At 42.6% G+C, this 20,312-nt stretch overlaps 1 protein-coding gene across 1 annotated transcript in view; it reads left to right on the top strand.

The window, feature by feature from the left end:
- The window catches only part of LOC311226001 (obscurin-like protein 1), a gene marked incomplete at its 5' end in the record, with an annotated part of 184,166 nt that overhangs the window by 95,686 nt on the left and 68,168 nt on the right, over positions 1-20,312 (top strand). Inside the window, 7 exons of the mRNA XM_084311383.1 lie at positions 2,132-2,407; positions 3,214-3,486; positions 3,690-3,965; positions 4,558-4,833; positions 4,943-5,218; positions 5,985-6,251; positions 7,424-7,693. Coding sequence (XP_084167509.1) covers positions 2,132-2,407; positions 3,214-3,486; positions 3,690-3,965; positions 4,558-4,833; positions 4,943-5,218; positions 5,985-6,251; positions 7,424-7,693 — 1,914 coding nt within the window. The remainder of the gene's footprint in view (positions 1-2,131; positions 2,408-3,213; positions 3,487-3,689; positions 3,966-4,557; positions 4,834-4,942; positions 5,219-5,984; positions 6,252-7,423; positions 7,694-20,312) is intronic.

The following is a 20,312-nucleotide window of genomic DNA, read 5'->3' as shown; positions in this document are numbered from 1 at the left end:
AAAACAACAAAGGAGGATAAAGAAATATATGCTAGGGAATGACTATATCATACAAACAACGTATTACAAAAAATGTGTCAAATCCAACTCCTCATTGATCCCTGAGAGGGTGGTATCTTTAAGTCTAAAAATGCACTCATTCCTTTTGGTTCAGACGTTTCAGGTGATCACCTCTTCTGTCTGACACAGGGACATGGTCAATACCTACCATGATGCTGTTTATAATAGCCATGGGATAATCAAGATAGCCAATTCTAATGGTGTATTTGTGTTCTGCATGTTTATCTTGTGAAATACTTGACAGGCTGGGTAGACAAGGTAGACAATGAATTAAATGTGCATTTTGAAATCGAATTAAAATAATGGAAAATGCACATTTAATTCATTGTCTCTACAGTACCTTTGTTGTCTATAACTGGCCAGCCTGTCAAGTATTTTACACAGGCCGCACCAAACGCAGGCTACACGATATACATTAGAAAAATACGCCATTAAAATTGGCTATCTTGATTATCTCATGGCTAGATATTTTTAAAAGCATCATGGTAGGTATTGACCATGTCCCTGGGTCTGAACCGAACGGAATTAGTGGATCTTTAGACTTAAAGCTACCACCCTCTCAGGGATCAATGAGGAGTTGGATTTGACTCGATTGTAATACGTTATTTGGATGATGTAGTCATTCCCTACTAGCATATTATTTATTTATCCCCTTTGTTGTTTTTGTTATATTTATATACTACAATTAATAGTCTGTATTTTATTGTTCTGTAAGATTGTCACTTCTCTCATATACGTATCATCAGTCAGAGATGATACTTTGGTGCCTAACTGGATAATCTTATCATTGTTGGGCTCCACCCATTGCGCTGCAACCACATGTATACCACCTGTGAATGTGTTTACTACTGTAGGTTGCCCTGATTAAGGCCAGTGTCGGACAAAACATGTTGGCTTTTAATGTTTAATGTACAAATAATTAGTCAAGTAAAAGCTTTTAAAATGTTTGCTACCAGAAGAGCTGCTGGTGTTTTTCCTTCTTTTTCATATCTGCATTTCCAGCCACTCCAGCCTGTCGCTAGGGAACCATGGGTGACTGGTTAAGCCTTGCAGCCCCATATAACCCTCTTTGGAATAAAAGTGCATTTAAAAATCACCCATGGTATTTACAAATGCCCATTTTACCAATAGCCTTTAGTCTGTAGATGCATAAGATGAAATTTACCAGAAATTAAATGACAGAATGTAATCATAGCATGTTGATATTAGCATACCACGCTTTGAGCTAGTTTGGTCCTCAGCTGTTCCAGAGACTGAAAGGCGCAAGTCCATTGACGAGGGCAAACCCATTATACTGCATTGTGAGCTCTCAAACCCTACAAGTCAAACCTGCTGGTATAAGGACAGGATAAAGCTCCTGCCAGAATTTGGAATAAACACCCAATCGGAGGGCAGTAAGAGGACACTCGTTATCCAATCAGCCACGTCTTCCTGCTCTGAGGTGTACAGTTGTAAAACGACTGATGATTCAGATTGCAGCGATTTCTATGTGGAGGTGAAAGGTGACATGCAAAGCTTTTCCATAGATGCCAACTTTTGAAATGCAACTAATGCTTGTAGCATCACGTTGCAATTTCCCCATTGCAAGATTCTTTCATCCTTGAACCAGAAATATTCATTTCACTTTGCTGTTAGGAGCCGCTAATCCATTCCTCTAATTCATAAAAAGGGAAGCATTCTCGTCCATGACACTGTTTATTATAATTGATATTTTTTGTCCGTATATGTCATATTTTGTTAACCAATGTCATTCATCAAATATTTCCATGCTATTCATTTTAATCTCCACATTTCTATGAAGGCCATGATTGGAGTGAAAAGGGGCATGTGATGACCTTTTAAAATTAACACTCAGATTTAACGGCGCTTCTTTCATGCACCGCTTTTATTAACCTTTATATTTTGCTTCAACAGCGGATAAAAAGGCCTTGAGCTACCTAGAAAATCACCCGGGCTTGAGATCAGCATGTCTAACCTGGGAAAACTGGACCTTGCAACAATTCTATCGTATGCAAAATCATGAACCTTTAACCAAATCACTCATTCCTCGTGTTATGCTGTTTCCCTGCAGCTCCACCGGTAACGTTCACCGATGTCCCAGAGGAGGACCTTCTCAAAAGCGCCGTGGAGCGAGACCAGCTCGCCCTGTCATGTCAAATGTCAAGGGCCGATGCCGTCGTCCAGTGGTATATGGATGGAATTGAAATACAGCCAAGTGACAACATTACAATACAAGCAGATGGCACCACAAGGATTCTGAACATCCAGTCGACTCGACTGTCAGACACAGGGGTGTACACATGCCGCACAGGGGACTGCGCTCTGATGTTCAAGGTTAACATACGAGGTAACAGCCGTGTTCCTTGTAAACTCTTACGTTTATAAATTCTGACATTTGTTTATGGCCATTTATGAGCTAAACAATAGCGTATCAACTGACAATTGCATTGGAGGTGCGTTCGATGGACCGGGACAGTGCATTGGATTTTCAGCCCTAGTAACATGTACTAGTTTCTATCTTTTTTTTTTTTTCTCCCATTTTCTATATTTTCTCCCATCCCAATTTCGTATCATCCAATTCAACCCTCCCCTGTCACGAACGCTGTTTCTTGCCTCCCACAAGCCGGCTGCAATGTGGACTAAGTCATACATAGCACAAGTCCCCTCCGGTACTTGAGGTAACAGCAGTCGCATCTTTTCACCTGCGCAGCTCGATCTCTCAGTGGCGAGGAGTAACACGTGGGAGGCTCACGCTGCCCCCGACACTTCCTGATTCTACTGCGCAGGCGCACCAACCGACCTGTAGGAGTCGCTGTCCACCACGCCCGATCCCCACCCATCAGTTTCCCACCCCCTAATACGGCCAATGTGTATTAGTATGAACGACCAGCTAAACTGAAAGCAATGTGGAGCGCTGGGCTCGAACAGGCGAGCCCAGCGTCTCCGCATTCGTGGCGAGCGCCTTGCCCACTACGCCACGTAGCCACCTACTAGTTTCTAGCTTTTATACTAGATTTTGTTCATGTCTTTCACTACGGTTGTGACAGATATTTGCTAAAGGAAACCATAGCTGGTCCCAAGCTGCAGCGAGAGCCTGGCACTTCTAGTGTCAAAATGGTTTGATCTTTTATTTGTTTATTCATTTTTCTGCAGAACCTCCAGTGATGATCGTCTACCCCAAGGAGGATGTACATCTTGACCGCCACGTTCCTGAGGAAATCGTTCTCAGTTGTGAACTTTTGCGTCCAAATGGTGTTGTCAGCTGGTACAAGGATGGTCAAAAATTGCAAGACAGTGAAAACATAAAGCTGAAGGTTGAAGGCCCTTATCGAAGACTGAAGATCCTTTCCAGTGGGGTTGAAGATTCCGGCGAATATGTCTGTGATACGGCTGATGACTCAATATTCTTTCATCTAAGTATTACAGGTAAATAAATCCAAAGAGATATTTGGATTTTCCTAGTAATGCTGACTCTATGCTGTTATATTCTATTGATTGCTCTCAGTGACAATCAACCATTTGGCTTCGACTGATATATGAGGATCCTCAAGACCATGGCGCAAATTTCTGGTAACATCTATCAAACTAATTATGCTGAATTCATCTGTATTATGATGTCCTTTTTTCAGAGCCTCCTGTGCAGATTGTATCTCCAAGCCAGTCCCAGATGGAGCTGTGTCAGCAGACTTCTGAGAGAATGGTGCTGAGCTGTGAGATCTCACGGCCCAATGCGGTGGTGCGCTGGTATCGTGATGGGCTCGAAGTAGAAGAGAATGATAACCTCATTCTAGAGGTGGATGGTGTCTACAGGAGACTCATTATACCCGAAACCACTGTCAAAGATTCAGCCGAATATGTGTGTGACACAGCGGACGACTCCATGACATTCTTTGTAAACATAGCAGGTATAATTTTCTGAAAGCACATTTTTCCCAAATATTACATTATGAAAGCAGGCTAACTACCTATGTTAACTCTTCACATTTTCAAGATACCTTGCTACCTTACTTGACAGATAAATTGTCTTTGCATACATGATTTCCCTCCAAAATTTCCGACTACATTGTTGACACAATGCATTACTATGGTTCCATTTTTTATATGAATTTCTTTCATCTGCAGAGCCTCCTGTCCGCTTTGTACGTCCAAGAAAAATTGCGAGTGGGGTGGAAAAGGTTGTTGGGGAGACTCTGGTTCTTGACTGTGAGGTGTCCAGATCAAACGCTGAGGTCAGCTGGAAGAAGAATGGCGAAGAAGTAGAAGATTCCAGAAAAGTCACCATCCATGAAGATGGTGTCACGCGTCAGTTAACTATCCACTTGCTTACAATAGAAGACGCTGGGCAGTATGTCTGTGATGCTAAGGATGACGTGATGGACTTCCAGGTCAAGATTAAAGGTAAATAAAGCATACGTCATGTTCATATCCACGTTTTTTTCTCACACTGAATCTGTTCCGTCCTCACTGGATATATTTTTCTATATTTAAAATTTTCAGAACTGCCTATCAGAATTCTTGGAAAATCCGATGCAAACATGGAAAAGCAGTTCTTGCTATCAGATGATATCGTATTAGTGTGTGAGCTGTCGAGATCCAACGGTACCGTCAGTTGGTACAAAGACAACCAGTTAATTGATGACAGCGAGCGTTACTGTAGTGAGGAGCAAGGCACTTTCCGATCATTGGCCGTCCTCAATGCTGGAATAGAAGATTCTGGAGAGTACACCTGTGATGCAGTGGATGATAAGATGGTGTTCTATATCACTGTCAAGGGTAATTACTCAACTAACCGAGGCATTTATGGTTTCATGATGTAGGAGAAGGCTTGACATGTTATTTCTTACTTCACTCTTCATAATAATAATCTTGTTCTCCTCTTCAGAGCCTCCCGTGAGGATCATCGGAAACTCCGACAACCCTGAGCATCATATCTTGGTGGCAGGAGAAGACCTTATCTTGGAGTGTGAGGTGTCTCGGCCAAATGCCACTGTGCAGTGGTTCTGGAATGAAAAGTTATTGGAATCGGACACGCGTGTCAAAATTGACAGCTATGACGTCGTAAGGAAACTTGTCCTATCTCAACTTCAACCGTCAGACTCTGGAGAATACACGTGCGATGCCATCGACGACAAAATGATTACAATTGTTGAAGTGGAAGGTCAGTGGTTTCGAAATTTTTTGTTTTCAGTGTTGTGTTAATTACAGCTCCATGAAATGATGTACAAAAATAACAATACAGTACTTCGTCTTATAGGGACTGCTACAGTACCTTATCATTTCATTGAGATGTAATTAACACAACACAATGATTCAATATCCCTGATGACATCACTGGTGGCCATATTCAAAATAATCTACTCTCAATAACTGTCAAACTAAATTAACGTGTGCAAAACGTTTTTTTGGATGTGTGAGATTATGTGCAAAATAGATCAGCATTGTTTTTTGGTGAAGTGTCCCCTTATCTTCACATCAGCTCATGGAATGTCCCATGACCGATATATATATATTTTATCTTTTATTTCTTAGAGCCACCGGCAAAGTTTGTGAATAAAGAAGCAAATAATAGCTTCACTGCGTATGAAAATGAGAGTGTTACACTGTGTGCCATGGTGAGCCAAGAGAGAGCTAATGTTCGCTGGTTGAAAGAAGGTCGCCTTTTGAATGAAGACAACATTCATATCTCCAGTGAGGGTACTATCCATAACCTCACCATTAATCCTCTGCGGCTGTCGGATGCTGGAGATTATGTCTGTGATGTGAACACAGATGAGATGTATTTCACAGTTCTCGTCAAAGGTAAAACACCTTAAAGCTTTTCAAAAGGATATCTACTGAACGTGTTTAATTGTGAATATTTTACTGGCATAACAATCTAGTCCATGTGTACATGTAGCCTATATGATATTTATTTTACTTATCAGAGATGAAAGTGAAATTCACAAGACCTCTGGAGGATATTGTGGCTCTGAAGGGCAGCAGCCTCACATTAAGATGTGAGCTCAACAAGCCCAAAGGAGATGTCCAGTGGCTCAAAGATGGCCAGGAGGTCTCTCCCAGCCGTCAACATACGATAAGGGCACACGGTCGAGAACGAAGCTTCACCATCCACCAGCTAGCAGATGAGGATGCTGGAGAATATGCTTGTGAATCAACAAATGACAGGACCTCTGCCATTGTCACTGTAGAAAGTAAGTAAGGAATAATCGCTCTACAATAAACATTATGTAACAAACCAAAAATTGTGACAAAATTATTCAGATTCTGTTATTGTCACAGCTTTTTAAAATGTATATACATACATTTTCCCCGGCTCCTCAACCATAGTAAATTTATAAACAAAAATACACAACGATCTATACAAACTATACAATACAAGGTAAAAAATAAAGAGCGGATTAAAAAAAAAATATATATATATATATATATATATATATATATATATATATATATATATATATATATATATATATATATATATATATATATATATATATATATATATATATATTCTACAGTGTAAATAGCAGCAGTGTATGCGTGTAATAAGTGTGCTTGTGTGGTGTGTAAGTCACTTAAGGTGCTTTTGTGTGTATCCGTCAGTAGTATGTTTACCCGGTGGAAGTAGCTGTTCAGTGTTCTTTTGGATGTGGACCTGAGACTGCGGTACCGTCTGCCAGGCGGCATGAGCTCAAACAGTTTGTGGTTTGTGTGGCTGGGGTCTTTCAGGATCCTGTGTGCCTTGCTGACGCACCGCTCTGTGAATACGCTGTCTATGGTGGGTAGCTTGCATCCGCAGATCTTTTCAACTGTTTGCAGTGTTTGGAGGTCTCTCCAGTGCTTGGCGGTCGTTCTGGTTGGCATTTGCAAACCATGCGGTGGTGCATCCTGTCAGTATGCTCTCCGTGGTGCCTCTGTAGAAGCCCTCAGGATGTGTGGCCCCATGCCAAATTCTTTCAGTCTCCTGAGGTGGTAGAGGCGTTGCTGGGCCTTTTTTTTACCACGTGGCCGGTGTGCACTCCCCAGTCCAGCTTCTCTGTGATATGAACTCCAAGAAACATGAAGCTGTTTGCCCTCTCCACTGCGACCCCATTGATGTGGATAGGGTCATGCTCCGCTCCTCCCTGCTTGTAGTCGATGATCAGTTCCTTGGTCTTGTCAACGTTGAGAGTGAGGTTGCTTCCCTGGCACCACTTTGCCAGGTTCTCAACCTCACTCCTGTAGGCTGACTCGTCACTGTTGGTGATCAGTCCTATCACCGTTGTGTCGTCGGCGAACTTGATCACTGTAAAGCCCTGTAATTAGTGCAAAATGAAAATGTACAGTGTTATAAGTCTAAATTATCTGAACCTTTTGCCCCCAGCACCTCGTGTTGTCGAGTTCATCGCAGAGCTTCATAACATCACAGTTCGTGAAGGGGAAGATGCTGTATTTAAGTGTGTTGTTTCGCCTGAGGACGCCGAGCTGGTGTGGCACTTGAACGGCAAGCAAATGCCTCGGAACGAGCGGTTTGTCATTTCAAGCAATGGACTATGCCACATGCTGTGCATCTACAAGTGCCAGGTGTCGGATAGCTCCAAGGTGACGGCACACGCAGAGGGGTTGTCATCTGAGGCGAACCTCCAGGTTCAAGGTGAGTTGCTGTACCATTCGTTTTACACCATTGTAGTACTTTTTTAAGAGGGATATGGTCAGTAATACTGTATATCTGGTGGTAGTATACAGTACTTTTGCTGGAATTGTGTTGTTTTCGTGGCTTCTGCAAATTATCTGCTACTCGTCTCATATATCCCCTTTAACTCAATGGACGCCAAGGGGGCGCTGTTTACCTTCTGGTTAGAACGCCATCGCTGTAATGCAATGGGGAGAATGCCGTGTTTGCGAGTGCTAAAACTATATGAAATACTATAGCTATGGATCTAATAAACACGTTGATTGTCAGTGAGTTTCTACCAGTCAACATGCAAAAAACAGATAATTCTTTCATACATACATTTCCGTTTTATACCGTGGTGAATACGAGCATAGTTCCAGAGCGAATCTGTCTAATCTCAAGAAACTCGAGCAAACCGCGCTTCAATGCATTTCCTTAGAAATCGTGCCATTTGTCGCTTGATTTATGAATCGTTCTGAAAATAACGCTAGATTATCGGTATTATAATGTGTCCTCGTGCATGAACAAAAGCGGGGGCCGAAAAGTCGCTTCTCTGTGCCTTGGTCGCAGCCAACCGCACGCACACACATACACACACACACACACACACATGCGTGATCGTTACGAAAGAAACATCGTAGTAACCCAAGATTGGTAACATAGACTCCTTACCTCACATCTGATGTACTGCAAAAAGATTAATCCAATTCCTGATCGCCATTCCAAATATTGATCGCGTTTATTGATCCAACGTTATATGTCCAAAACGTTTAATCCACGTTGCTCCCAGTTTCCCCAGTCCATGTGTTATAACGATACTGCATGCCAGAGAATGAAAACCTAGACCGGACTTCTTAGATCAGCATACAGCCCAAGGGGGAAGGTTTCCAATGATGTGCAATACCGGCCGGAAGGCGTTAGGCGGCGGTATTGGCCTTTTGCGAGCTCAGACCCATTCCCAATGATAACATCAGGCTGGATGGATGAAAAATGTATGGATATAGTGAATAAAAGAAATAACGATTAAAACCCGACTTTTCTCGTGATTGGCGCTCAACGCATGGCGAGTTAACCCGACTTTTCTCGTGAATGGCGCTGAATGAGTTAATAATGTACTGTATGAAGACATCTGTGGCCGCTTTATATAAGCTACTATTGACATAATAAAATTATATGAATGAATAGTGGTGGCATTTTTTTTTATCTAATTAATTCAAGACGTTATAGTTAATTAATCGAAATTAATCACATTTTAAACGCATATCAATATTTGATGTGAAAAGCAAACATTTTCAATTTTGGTATACGAGTGAATCAATGAATAATACATTATACATACATTTAAGCAGTCAGCTCAGAACAGTCAGAACAATGCCATTTTTAACAAAGTGCAGCAAATAAGCAATGTTAGGAATAATATATATAACGCAAATTACCTTTTCTCTTTTGAAAGGTAACATTCAGAAGTTTCTTACACAATATAGAAAAATCACTTTGAGTGCTAATGAAATAGAGTAACAGAGGTTTGAACACACTGAAGTAAAAGTTGTGTGTACTCACATTTCTGTTTAGTGGTTGCCAGATGCCTGTTTTTAAGTTCCAGCTGAGAGGTATAGTAGGAGCTGGAAAACAGAACGGTTCCATAGCCTGAAGTCTTATAGAGGTCCAAAGTTTATAAAAATCCCACGGAAAATGAGTATTTCACAAAGGTTTTTGGAATGTGTGTACCACAATAATTCAGCGTGATTATCCAAAATGGCCGTCCACTGCTTTCATTTTGCCTCTCGAGTCAAAACAAAGGACTTCCTTGTCCGAACGGCTTGTCAAATGATGCTTGCCGGATGTTTCCTATTCTACCTCGAGACCCGAAGCACGCAATAGGTTGAGTGGGGTGACGATCGAAAGGTGGCAAATTCAACTTTCCAACATTGTATTGGTTGATCGGTGAAAACGCAGCCGGGGGCCGACAGACGAGAGCAAAGTGCCGCGTCGTGCAATAAAATGCATGTAATTTTTTTTAACATAACATTATATTCTGTAGTTAATTAATCTAAATTAACGCCATAAAGTCCCAGCCCTAATAATGAATGAATACACAAAAGAGTAAGTTGCTACAGTATGTAACATGTTGCACCTTGAATGTCACATCAGCATATTTGTGATAAATAATGACCCCCTCACCAGACAAGTCTAAATTGTTGAAGAGGCGCCTTTGACGGCTAGCGCTTAGCAGCTTCTCCAGTTGGGATTCCTCTGGTAACTGGAGACAAGTGGCACAGTGGCTGTAGGAGGGAGGGAGCCGCCTGAGAGGTTACCTCATGATCTCTCTCTGGAGCTGAGAGTTGCAATGTAACAGTACTGGTTCTGACGTTGTGCACCATGTACGGAAATATAGGAAATGTATTGTATATTTTCTTTTTTTTCTTTTTTCTTTTTTTACTTTTTCTCCTTATTTTTCTCCCATCCCAATTTCGTGTATCCAATTCTCCCCTCCTCTGTCTTGAACATTGCTCGACTATGCCCCCCACTGGTCGGTTGTAGAGAGGATAGAAGCCTTGCATCACGTGTTCCCTCCGGCACACGAGGAGGCAGCCTGTCACATCGTTTCGCCTGCCAGCGCGGACTCTCATTGGCGAGGTGTAACGCATGGGCGGCTCACACTACCCTCGCCACTTCCTGTCTCTGCTTTGCAGGCGTCTCCCAACCGACCTGTAGGGGTCGCTGTCCACAACGTCCAATCCCCACCCATCGACTTCCACCCGCTGACTCTGGCAAATGAGCCAGTACGACGGCCGGCCCAAGCCGAAGGCAATGCTGAGACTGGGATTCGATACCGGAGTCTCTTGCATTGGTGACGAGCGCAATCTCCGCTACGCCACCCAGCCGCCTCTGTATTGTATATTTCCATAACTAAATAAACAAACTATTCTCAGAGGAAATAAAGGATATATAATTTGCTGTTGGCCACCTACAGCAAAGTCTAGTTCAAGACAAGACTTTGCACATAATGTTGTTGTGATGTGGACATAGGCCATCTTATGCTATGGGGTTTAGTTTCATATTGGCTAGGAATCACAAGATTTGAACTCTAGCCCTATTTCCTATAACGATGGTGCTAATATAAGATGTTCATGTATTAATCCCCTTGGGGAAATTCAGGGGTCATAGCAGCACAAGAGGGGGGGGGGGGGGGGTAGAGGCAGGGTAATAGAAATTACAATGGAAATATATGGGAATAAAAAATATAAGAATAAAAGTTAAAGAACTCTATAAAATATGAATAAAAAGAAATAAAGGTGGATCAGCCGGACAGGTGAGACATATGTACAGTATACTCTATAGATAATAATGACACAACGTGTATATGTACAGCCCCCCTGGTATTATACAGATTATATCCTAAGTCAACCCCACGTTCAAATATATATAGCTAACTAAGTCTACTCTGTTCAATGTCCAATACTCCATACTGAGTCTTAGTCAACCCTGGTATACGGAAACAGATTAAGCAGATTATCAATAAATATTAAATATGTGTGTACAAATAAGATCTAAGGTGCTAGTAAATTAATGAGTGATGTGTGAGTCATTGTGCAAGGTGTGTCAGAATATGTGCAGGGTTCAGTAGTTAAGAGTCAAAAAGTTCTCCAGTTCTCCAACCGTTAGTTCTCCGGCTGTTGGCCAAGTCAGTCCTTGCCCAGGGTTGTGACGCCTGATGGCTACTGGCACAAAGGACTGGCCGAGGTGATTTGTGGTGTGTCAGTTTTTTACTGTCTCTTGAGTTGTTGTTACGCCCCCGCCCCCGCCCCCACCCCCACCCCCAACATATCAAGGCGAAAAAGAGGACGCTTGCTACAGGGCCGCGGGAAGTCAGTCAGCAGTGGGGGTGCTGAGATAAGTGATATAATAATAACGTCATAGGTTTACCACTCTGGTAAACCAACACTCTCGTTCACTAGAGGAGACCACTGCCCAACTCCGCGCTCTCGCGTTCAGCTCTGCGGAACGTGCAAGACAAACAATGTAACCGTTTAAGCCTACCCCACCTGTTGCGCCCCCGCACAGAGAGCCCCATGTCCCCGCACCAGAACGCTACGACGGGGACGTCTCTAAATGTCGTGCCTTTATTTTTCAATGTTCACTAGTATTCGGACAACAGCCGCACACTTCCAAAGTGATACATCTAAAATCGATTACCTTACCTGTCGGGTCTGCTCAAGGGTCCAGGACTCCTGCGTTAGAATGGGCGACAGGCAGCTCTCCACTTCAGTCAGTCCTCCCTCTGCAATTCGTTCCCCGCATACATCGCTGACATGCAAAAGGTCTTCGACCACCCTCCCGGGGGCTCGGATAGTTCTGCTGGCTTGTTCGCCATCCGCCAGGGAAACCGCAGATATATTCCTTTACTGCGAATTGAGCGTCCCAAAAACTATTCCAGGCCGCTATTTTTTTACCAACGGATTTCCAGTTCCACATTGACGCTTCCAGGCCGTGTCTATTCGAATCCCAACTGGTTCATGCGTCGGCTACACGCTGCTTTAATAACACTGCATTATCGAGACAGCGCCCCTATGAGGATCTGGCAATGAATTCCAAGAGTAGGGTAAATCTGCAGTGCCGCTCCGCTCTGTGACATTGAGTAGCCTCGGTATTACAATGGAATAAAAGCCAAAACAACCTTACACTCCCCGCCAGCAGGGGGTGCTGCAACCCCCGCCGCACCCCCACTTCCCGCGTACCTGGCTTGCTACAACATTCTGGTAAAATGACTGCAGCAGCCTGAAGGACCCGTGTCTCCTCAGGAAGAACAGCCTGCTCTGACCTTTGCTGTAAAGGGCCTCAGTGTTGTCCGACCAGTCCAGTTTATTGTACAAGTGTACTCCCAGGAACTGTCCACCATTTCCACCTCCTCATCTCGGATAGTGATGGGAGATGAGGGCCTCTTCTTGCTTTGCCGGTATTCCACCACGAGCTCCTTGGTCTTGCTGATGTTGAGTTGGAGGTGGTTGTTGTTGCACCACCCTATGAAGCTCTCCACCAGGGCTCTGTACTCCTGCTCATTGTAGTCCATGATGTAACTCCTGTAGGTGGTATGTACTCAAGTAGAAGCAGTAGTTGGAGGTGTAGAGGGTGAACAGGAAGGGTGACAGCACAGTTCCTTGGGGGATGCCAGTGTTGCTCACCAGCATATCTGACCATCTGCACTGCAGTCTAACGTATCAGTGATCCATGGTCCAGCCACATCACTATGAGCTTCTTTCGCTAGCCGCAATGGCTGGATGGTGTTTAATTTAATTTCAAACCTTTATTTAATTTATTTTTTCTATTTTTTCTCCTCCTATTTTTCCAATTTTAGTCGTTATGCCAATTCCCCCTTCCCCCTTCCCCTTCCTGGTCGTTGCACACATTTGCCCCCCACTTGCCGGTCTAGGGAGCCCTGAAGTCTATCACATGCTTCCTCCGATACATGTGGAGACAGCCAGCAGCCTCTTTTCACCTGACAGCGAGGACTCTCACTGGGGAAGTGTAATGCGTGGGAGGATCACACTACCTCCCCCAGTTCCCTCCCTCGCTGTGCAGGCGCCCTGACCGACCTGTAGGAGTCGCTGTTTACAATGACCAGGACCCACCCCACCCCACCGGCTTTCCACCCGCTGACACTGCCAATTGTGTGAGTATGGACGACCGACCAAGCCGGAGGTACCGCAGCAGCCGGATTCGATCCCACTGTCTCTGCGGTGGTAGACAGACGCTTAGTCCGCTGCGCTACCCGGCCGCCCAATTTCAAACCTTTATTTAAACTCGAAAGGCAACTGAGGTTTCCCTCATTTACAGTCACGTTGAGTACAGAAATTAGGGATGCACCGATATGAAAATTTGCCACCGATACCGATACAGATTGTTCAACTAACACAATCGGCCGATACCGATATTTGTGGCAAAACATTTTTTTTAAATATTTTTAATTTTAATTTTTTTTTTTTTTTTTTTTTTTTTTTTTTTAAACTAACACATAAACAAACATGACAACACAAGATTAGATATACAAGCATTAATTAACAGTGCACATCCAATGAAATCACCATTTAGATAAATGTCTTATACAAGATATACCCCTAATACCTGCTATCTAATACCCTACACACATATGCTCTTGCTCGCACCCCCCCCCCCCCCCCCCCCCCCCGGACCCCCCATTGGATAATCCATCCATTATCATTCGCTCCTAACCAGACACCACCATTATATGCTAGCTTTTATTCTCTCCACCACTTCTAACCACATTGTCATTTTGGATTCATTGAGACCCAAAATTCTTGCTGTAGATATTTCTAGATAAATCACATCGAGATATGTAAGAATCCAGACCTTCCGGCACATTTTTTCCGGTTGAAACCATCGTGATGCTATCAGCTTTTTAGCCACTGTGATACCAGATAAAACCAATCTCTTTAGCTGTATAGATACTGCACACTCAAAAACATCAGCAGTAATACAGAAGGGTGTACAGGTATATTCAGAGTTAAGAGATTTGATAATTGCTGGCAGACCCGGCGCCATGGGCGGGCATTAGGGGGCCGGGCCCGCCACTGAGTCAGCTGTGCCCACCCTGGTAAAAAAAATCTCTCTTTTTTTTTGTCAATCAAAGTCGACTATCCAAATCCTTAGTCGGGGACAGCCCTAGTGGGCACTGATGTCAACAACAGAACATCGCCTATATGCTTCATCGACGCAAGGCCAATTTAATTCAGTTGGCATTTGAGAAGAACTTAACAAAAAAGTTCAGGAATGAGTGGAGGGACAGTGTTTTAAGAAGATTTCACTCTGTCCCCAAACGCCACTTGCCGCTCTACTAATGATGGTGAGTAGCCTGTGGAGGAATTTTGTTTGCTTTTTTATGCACCTTGTTTTTGTCAGTTCAGTTCAGTTAGTCAGTGAATTCAGAAGTGTTGAATAAATGGAGACTTTTCAAAGATATAGAATAGAATAGAAATGTATTATCCTGAGGGAAATTTGACACTGCAAATCACTCAACATTAAACATTTAGACAGAACAAGTCACGAATAAGAATAACAAAACAAATGGCCTAAGAATAGAATAAAATGAAATAGAATAAAAATAGAATAAAAGATACAGTAAATAAATACAGTAAAAATATACTGAAGTCTACAGTAGGTGTAATATTGCACAGTGCTGTTTAAAAAGTAAGAGTCCAGGAAGATGGTAACTGTCACTCTGTGCTCAGTGATGCAGTGAGGCACAGTGATGCATTGTATAGTCTGATGGCTGTCGGAATGAAGGACTTCCTGTGCCGTTCAGTGCTGCATTTAGGTAGTGTGAGCCTATAACATGCTCCTCCTGTCAGCCAAGTCTGTGTATAGTGGGTGGGAGGGGTTTTCTCTGATGGCCTGGAGCTTATCAAGGTTCCTCCTCTCTGCCACCCTCGCTAGAGTCCAGCTCCACTCCAACCACGCTACTGGCCTTCCTGACCATCTTATCCAGCCTGTTTGTGTCCCCTGCTCTCAGTCCGCTGCCCCAGCAGGTCTGTTATATATATCCGTTCAGTCTGTTTTTGTATAAGTGAATGTTCTTAACACATTGGTCGCCAAGAACGAGTTACGCCGTTTTTGCCCGCCATGCGTTGAGCGCCAAGAAAGACTTACGCCGTTTTTGGGATCAATATTTATTTTTTTCGCCATGGCATTCATAATTCATCCAGCCAACCTCCGGACTGCAGCGGGACCCTGTATGAGATTGCAACTAGGGGTGGGCGATATATCGAGTATACTCGATGTATCGCGGATTGTTCTACCCGAGATGTAGTACTGTACTATATTGCGAACATCGAGTATTAGTTTATATGGCGCCGCCCGCAGCCGAGAGACACTCGCAGTGCTTTCCTCGAGAAGGGACGGCGGAGCTATATGCTAACGTTAGTGTACTGGTCCAGAGTGTAGCAGGGACGGCGGAGCTATAGGCTAACGTTAGTGTAGTCAGGGCTGTACAGTGCGATATAATGTTGCGGTTGTAATTTCATTAGACAGACCAGCGCGGACCTTTAATAACATGCAATTTAATTGACACGAGCAATGAGCTAACGGTAGCTGCTAACCAAGGTATCCATTAGGATTATGCTAAGCTAACTAGCGATAGCTGCTAACCCTGGAAAACGGTCAAAGCGGACTCCACAAGACTAGTTCCATTCGTGAGGAAAGGGGGTGGGTTATATTGACAACGCTTGACAACAGAAGTTTAAACATAACTTCATATTTATTGGTTATTCGTTTCTGTATATCATCCAATTTCCATCTCTGTGTGTCTCCATCTCCATCTCTTCCTGTTTACATTCGAGTGTGACGTCATCACATACGGCAGCTTAGACGATCAAAACGCGAACCTAGAACAAAACCCGAGGGGGGGGGGGGCTGGCTCTCTTGTTCATTCTCGCCCCCTCTCTCTCTCTCTCGCTCTCTCTTTACATTCAGTAGCCAAACGTTACAGACAGTATAAATACTAACTGGATAGTTGATGATATAAACATTAAGTCTGCTATAAGCCATTATACCTTTGTGTGTGATTATTATTTTCTCACAGTAGTGTGTGTATATATATATATATATATATATATATATATATATATATATATATATATATGTGTGTGTTTGGCTAAAGTGGATAGAAAACACAGTACTGTGTAAAAGTCTTAGGCACCCAAGAGTTTTTATATAAATTGTCTTAAGATGTAAATACACTTTTTTATTAGTGTGTCAGTAGACTACTCTTAGTACATTTTCATTAAATTATTTTTTAAAGCATCTTCATGGTTTAATAATGCAAACATATGTTGCAGGGACTTATTATAATCATCATATTGGCGTGACTGTATGCATCAAAGGGTTAAATCAAGCATTTTTAAGTGCTTTAGAGGAAATGTCAAAATATTGCGATATATATCGTGTATCGCGATATGGTCAAAAAATATCGCGATATCATTTAGAGGCCATATCGCCCAGCCCTAATTGCAACGCCTCAATACCGCCTCCTGGTGGATGGTCGGGCGAGTTACACTCTCGCCAAATCCGGAAGTGGTGATCGGTGCGTCGAGGAAATCCCTCAAGCAGTCATATCTTGTTACGTGGCTCCAGACAAACACTATAGTGCATTTGGATCGCTTTCTAAACTTAATAATAAATATGATTTCGGCGTTTATTGCGCCATACAAATCGGAAATTGATCTAGGAGATCGTCGTCAAATAATTGGGATCTTTTTCCTCCAGTCTCATCGGCGAACGGTAAGAGGACAGTAACGTTATTTTCAGCCCGATTGTTTATTCATTTCACTTCAAACCATCTGATCAATATATCAACCCATACTAAATAAAGCCGTTACTGACGATCAAGGAATTATAAACGACCCCCCCCCCCCTTTCCTTCACGCATGATGAAGCATAATGTATACCGATCATATACATATATATATATTGAATTTTTTAATATAGCGTGTATACTGTAGGAAAGAAACGGCAATCGATAATCTATCATATGCGTCAGGGCCTATAACCCTTGTTTTTGGAATTACAGCAGAAAAGTTTAAAAACATACTTATATTCTAGACGGTATTAACACAACAATGTATGAATGAAAAAATATAATGTTCCCACGTCCTGAACGATAGATAATCGATGTTGAATGGGCCATAGTAATGTAAATATAGCAATAAAATGTAAAAAGTTATAGCCCTGCAAAGAAGGTAAACATCTCCATAGGCTTACAGTGGTGGCAGACTGGGTATATTGATGGGTATAACCCATGGCGCCCAATGTGTTAAGATAGAGAGAAATTAGATTTTTCAATTGCCTCTCTGCTGTTTAGTTCAACACTGTGGGCAGCGCCAAGCAAGCCACAGCGCCGTTGTCCCAGCTGAAACGTATAAAAGGGAACCTGTGTTGAAAAACCATTGTGCCCCCCCGAGAACATTTAATGCCCCCCCACTAATTTGTTTCTGCAGCCTGGTCTGATTGCTGGGTCACTTCTTTCCAGAATATCTTAACTGGTGGGCAGTCCCAGTACATGTGCATAAATGTCCCCTCGTCCCCATTTGTACATAAGGAGCATTTGGAGTCTTGTTTAAGACCCATTCTGTTCAGTCTTATAGGAGTCAAGTATGTCCTATGAATATAGTTAAGATTGATTTGTTGATGGTCCGGGTTCCTTGATGCAAGTCGAACATTTGCCCAGGCTTCTTGCCAATCAAAATCTTTTTCCAGGTCTGGTATATCCCTCCTCCAGACTGAGTCTAGGTGGAGGGTTTCATACGAGGACGTTAGTAATTGATGATAAAAATCTGATACAAAACCTCTCGATGTCTCTCTTTCATAGAAGAATTTGTGGTATCTGTGGTGTACAATTGGTATCCTTAATGGAACACTGTGAGCCTTCAAACATAACAATAACTGTGCGTAAAAATAATATGTGGAACCGGTGAGATTACATTTTTGTGTATTTCATCATAACTAACTAACACCCTGTTTGTTGAAAACATCTCCTAATCTGTGTATGCCTTGCTTTTCCCATCTAGGGAATCTTATAGGTCGTTTTCCAATCAGGAGTGCATTGTTATTGAATAAGGGAGTATGATTATGCCATTTATGTGGGTTAGAATTTTTTTTGTGTGTTTCACGCCATATCCGGATCGCATGAGTAATTATGGGGCCAAATTTCAGTTCGCATTGCTTAATTGATAATTTGGTGTATACTATGTCCTGCAGTCTATGTGGTGCTACTATATTTACTTCTAAATTTCTCCAGGATACTGATGCTTGGGGATCAAACCAGGTTGTCAGTGGTCTTAAAGTGTACGCCTTAAAATAGTGGGAAAAATCTGGAAATGCCATACCTCCGTCGGCTTTGTTTCTCTGTGCGGTGGATCTTTTTATACGTGGTGGTTTGTTATTCCAAATAAATTTGTATGCGGAAGAGTGTAATTTTTTCCAGTAACCATCTGGAGGGGGTAACGGTAGCATTGAGCTGATAAAGTTGATTCTAGGTAAGACATTCATCTTAACTATTGAAACCCGTGCCTGTACTGAGTTTTTAAGTTTTGACCACCTGTCAAAGTCGTATTTGATTTTATGTAATTGTGCTTCACCGTTTGGCTTATGGTAGGGAATATTTCAACTCCCAAACATCTAAAGTGTTTAACCATTGGTATTTCTTTTGGAAGGCGTATATTTTTTGCAGGGGCGTTAAGTGGAAGGAAAGCCGACTTTGGCCAATTTATCTTAAATCCTGATAGGTCGCCAAAGTCATCAATCAACTTGAGAAGATGAGGCATTGCGGTGTTAGGGTTTTGCATGAACAGTATTACGTCGTCCGCATATAAACTAATTTTGGGTTGTGTGCCCTTGATTACGATTGGTTCTATGAATTGGGATTGTCTTATATATTGTGCTAAAGGTTCTAATGATAAATCGAATAGTCCGGGACTAAGAGGGCAACCCTGTCTAGAAGAGCGTGATACCGGAAAGATTTCGGAGGTGATTATACCTGTTGTAATCATGGCCGATGGGTCTTTGTATAATACTTTAATCATATCAATGAATCCTTTTCCTAACCCCATCCTTTCTAATACTGCCCATAAATACGACCATTCGAACCTATCAAAAACTTTCATTGCATCCAGGGACAGCATCGCCTTAGGTGTGGTGTCTTCCTTGCTGGCATCTAGTACGTGTAGTAATCGTCTTATGTTATCAGTGATCAAGCGGTTTCTTATGAAGCCAGTTTGATCCGGATGAACTAAAGACGTCATATGCTTTTGAAGTCTGATGGCTAATACCTTAGAGTACAGTTTGATATCGGTTCCGAGGAGGCTTAAGGGTCTATAACTACCGCACTCGGTGGGGTCTTTGTCTTTTTTAAGGAGGACTGTTATGAGTGCAATATTGTCGTTCTTATGGAAGTTCCCCTCCTTGACTGAGTATAAAATCATATTAAGTAATAGGGGTCCAATTATGTCCCAGCATGAGAGGTACATTTCTGGCGGGATACCGTCTCTTCCAGGAGCCCTACCACTTTGCATTTCGGATATGGCCTTCCTGAGTTCCTCTAGTGTGATAGGTGTTTCTAACTGTTTAGCGTCATCCTCTGAAAGTTTGGGGAGGTGTTAAGAGCTACAGGTAGTCTCTATATATCTCAATCACCTACTCGAGATATAAACCTGTGGCCGCTCGATATCCCCCGGCGAGGTGCTAAACTCGCCAAGTTCTCGAGTCAATTACTATTTCTGTCTAGATTACTTCAAGTCACTGGTCTAGTTATATCCAGTTGATATGAAATGTAATCATGAAGAGTTGTTAATCTCTTCTTGTTTGTAATAAACCGAATGTATGTCTAGGAGAACTCTTATAGACTATAATAACAATTATATTATTATCATCATCATCATTATTATCATCATTTTACGAAAGGGCTTGTAATACTGCTCATTTGAAAGCTTGGTTGTATTACTACTTTGTTAACACTTTGGGTGCCGGGAACCGTCTTTAGACGTCATTCCCGGCCATGCTCAAGTTGCCGGAGGACGCTTTACGTCGT

The sequence above is a fragment of the Notolepis coatsorum genome (genome assembly GCF_963971535.1).
Source record: "Notolepis coatsorum genome assembly, chromosome: 3".
NCBI lineage: Eukaryota > Metazoa > Chordata > Actinopteri > Aulopiformes > Paralepididae > Notolepis > Notolepis coatsorum.
This window is presented reverse-complemented; position numbering and strand designations above follow the sequence as displayed.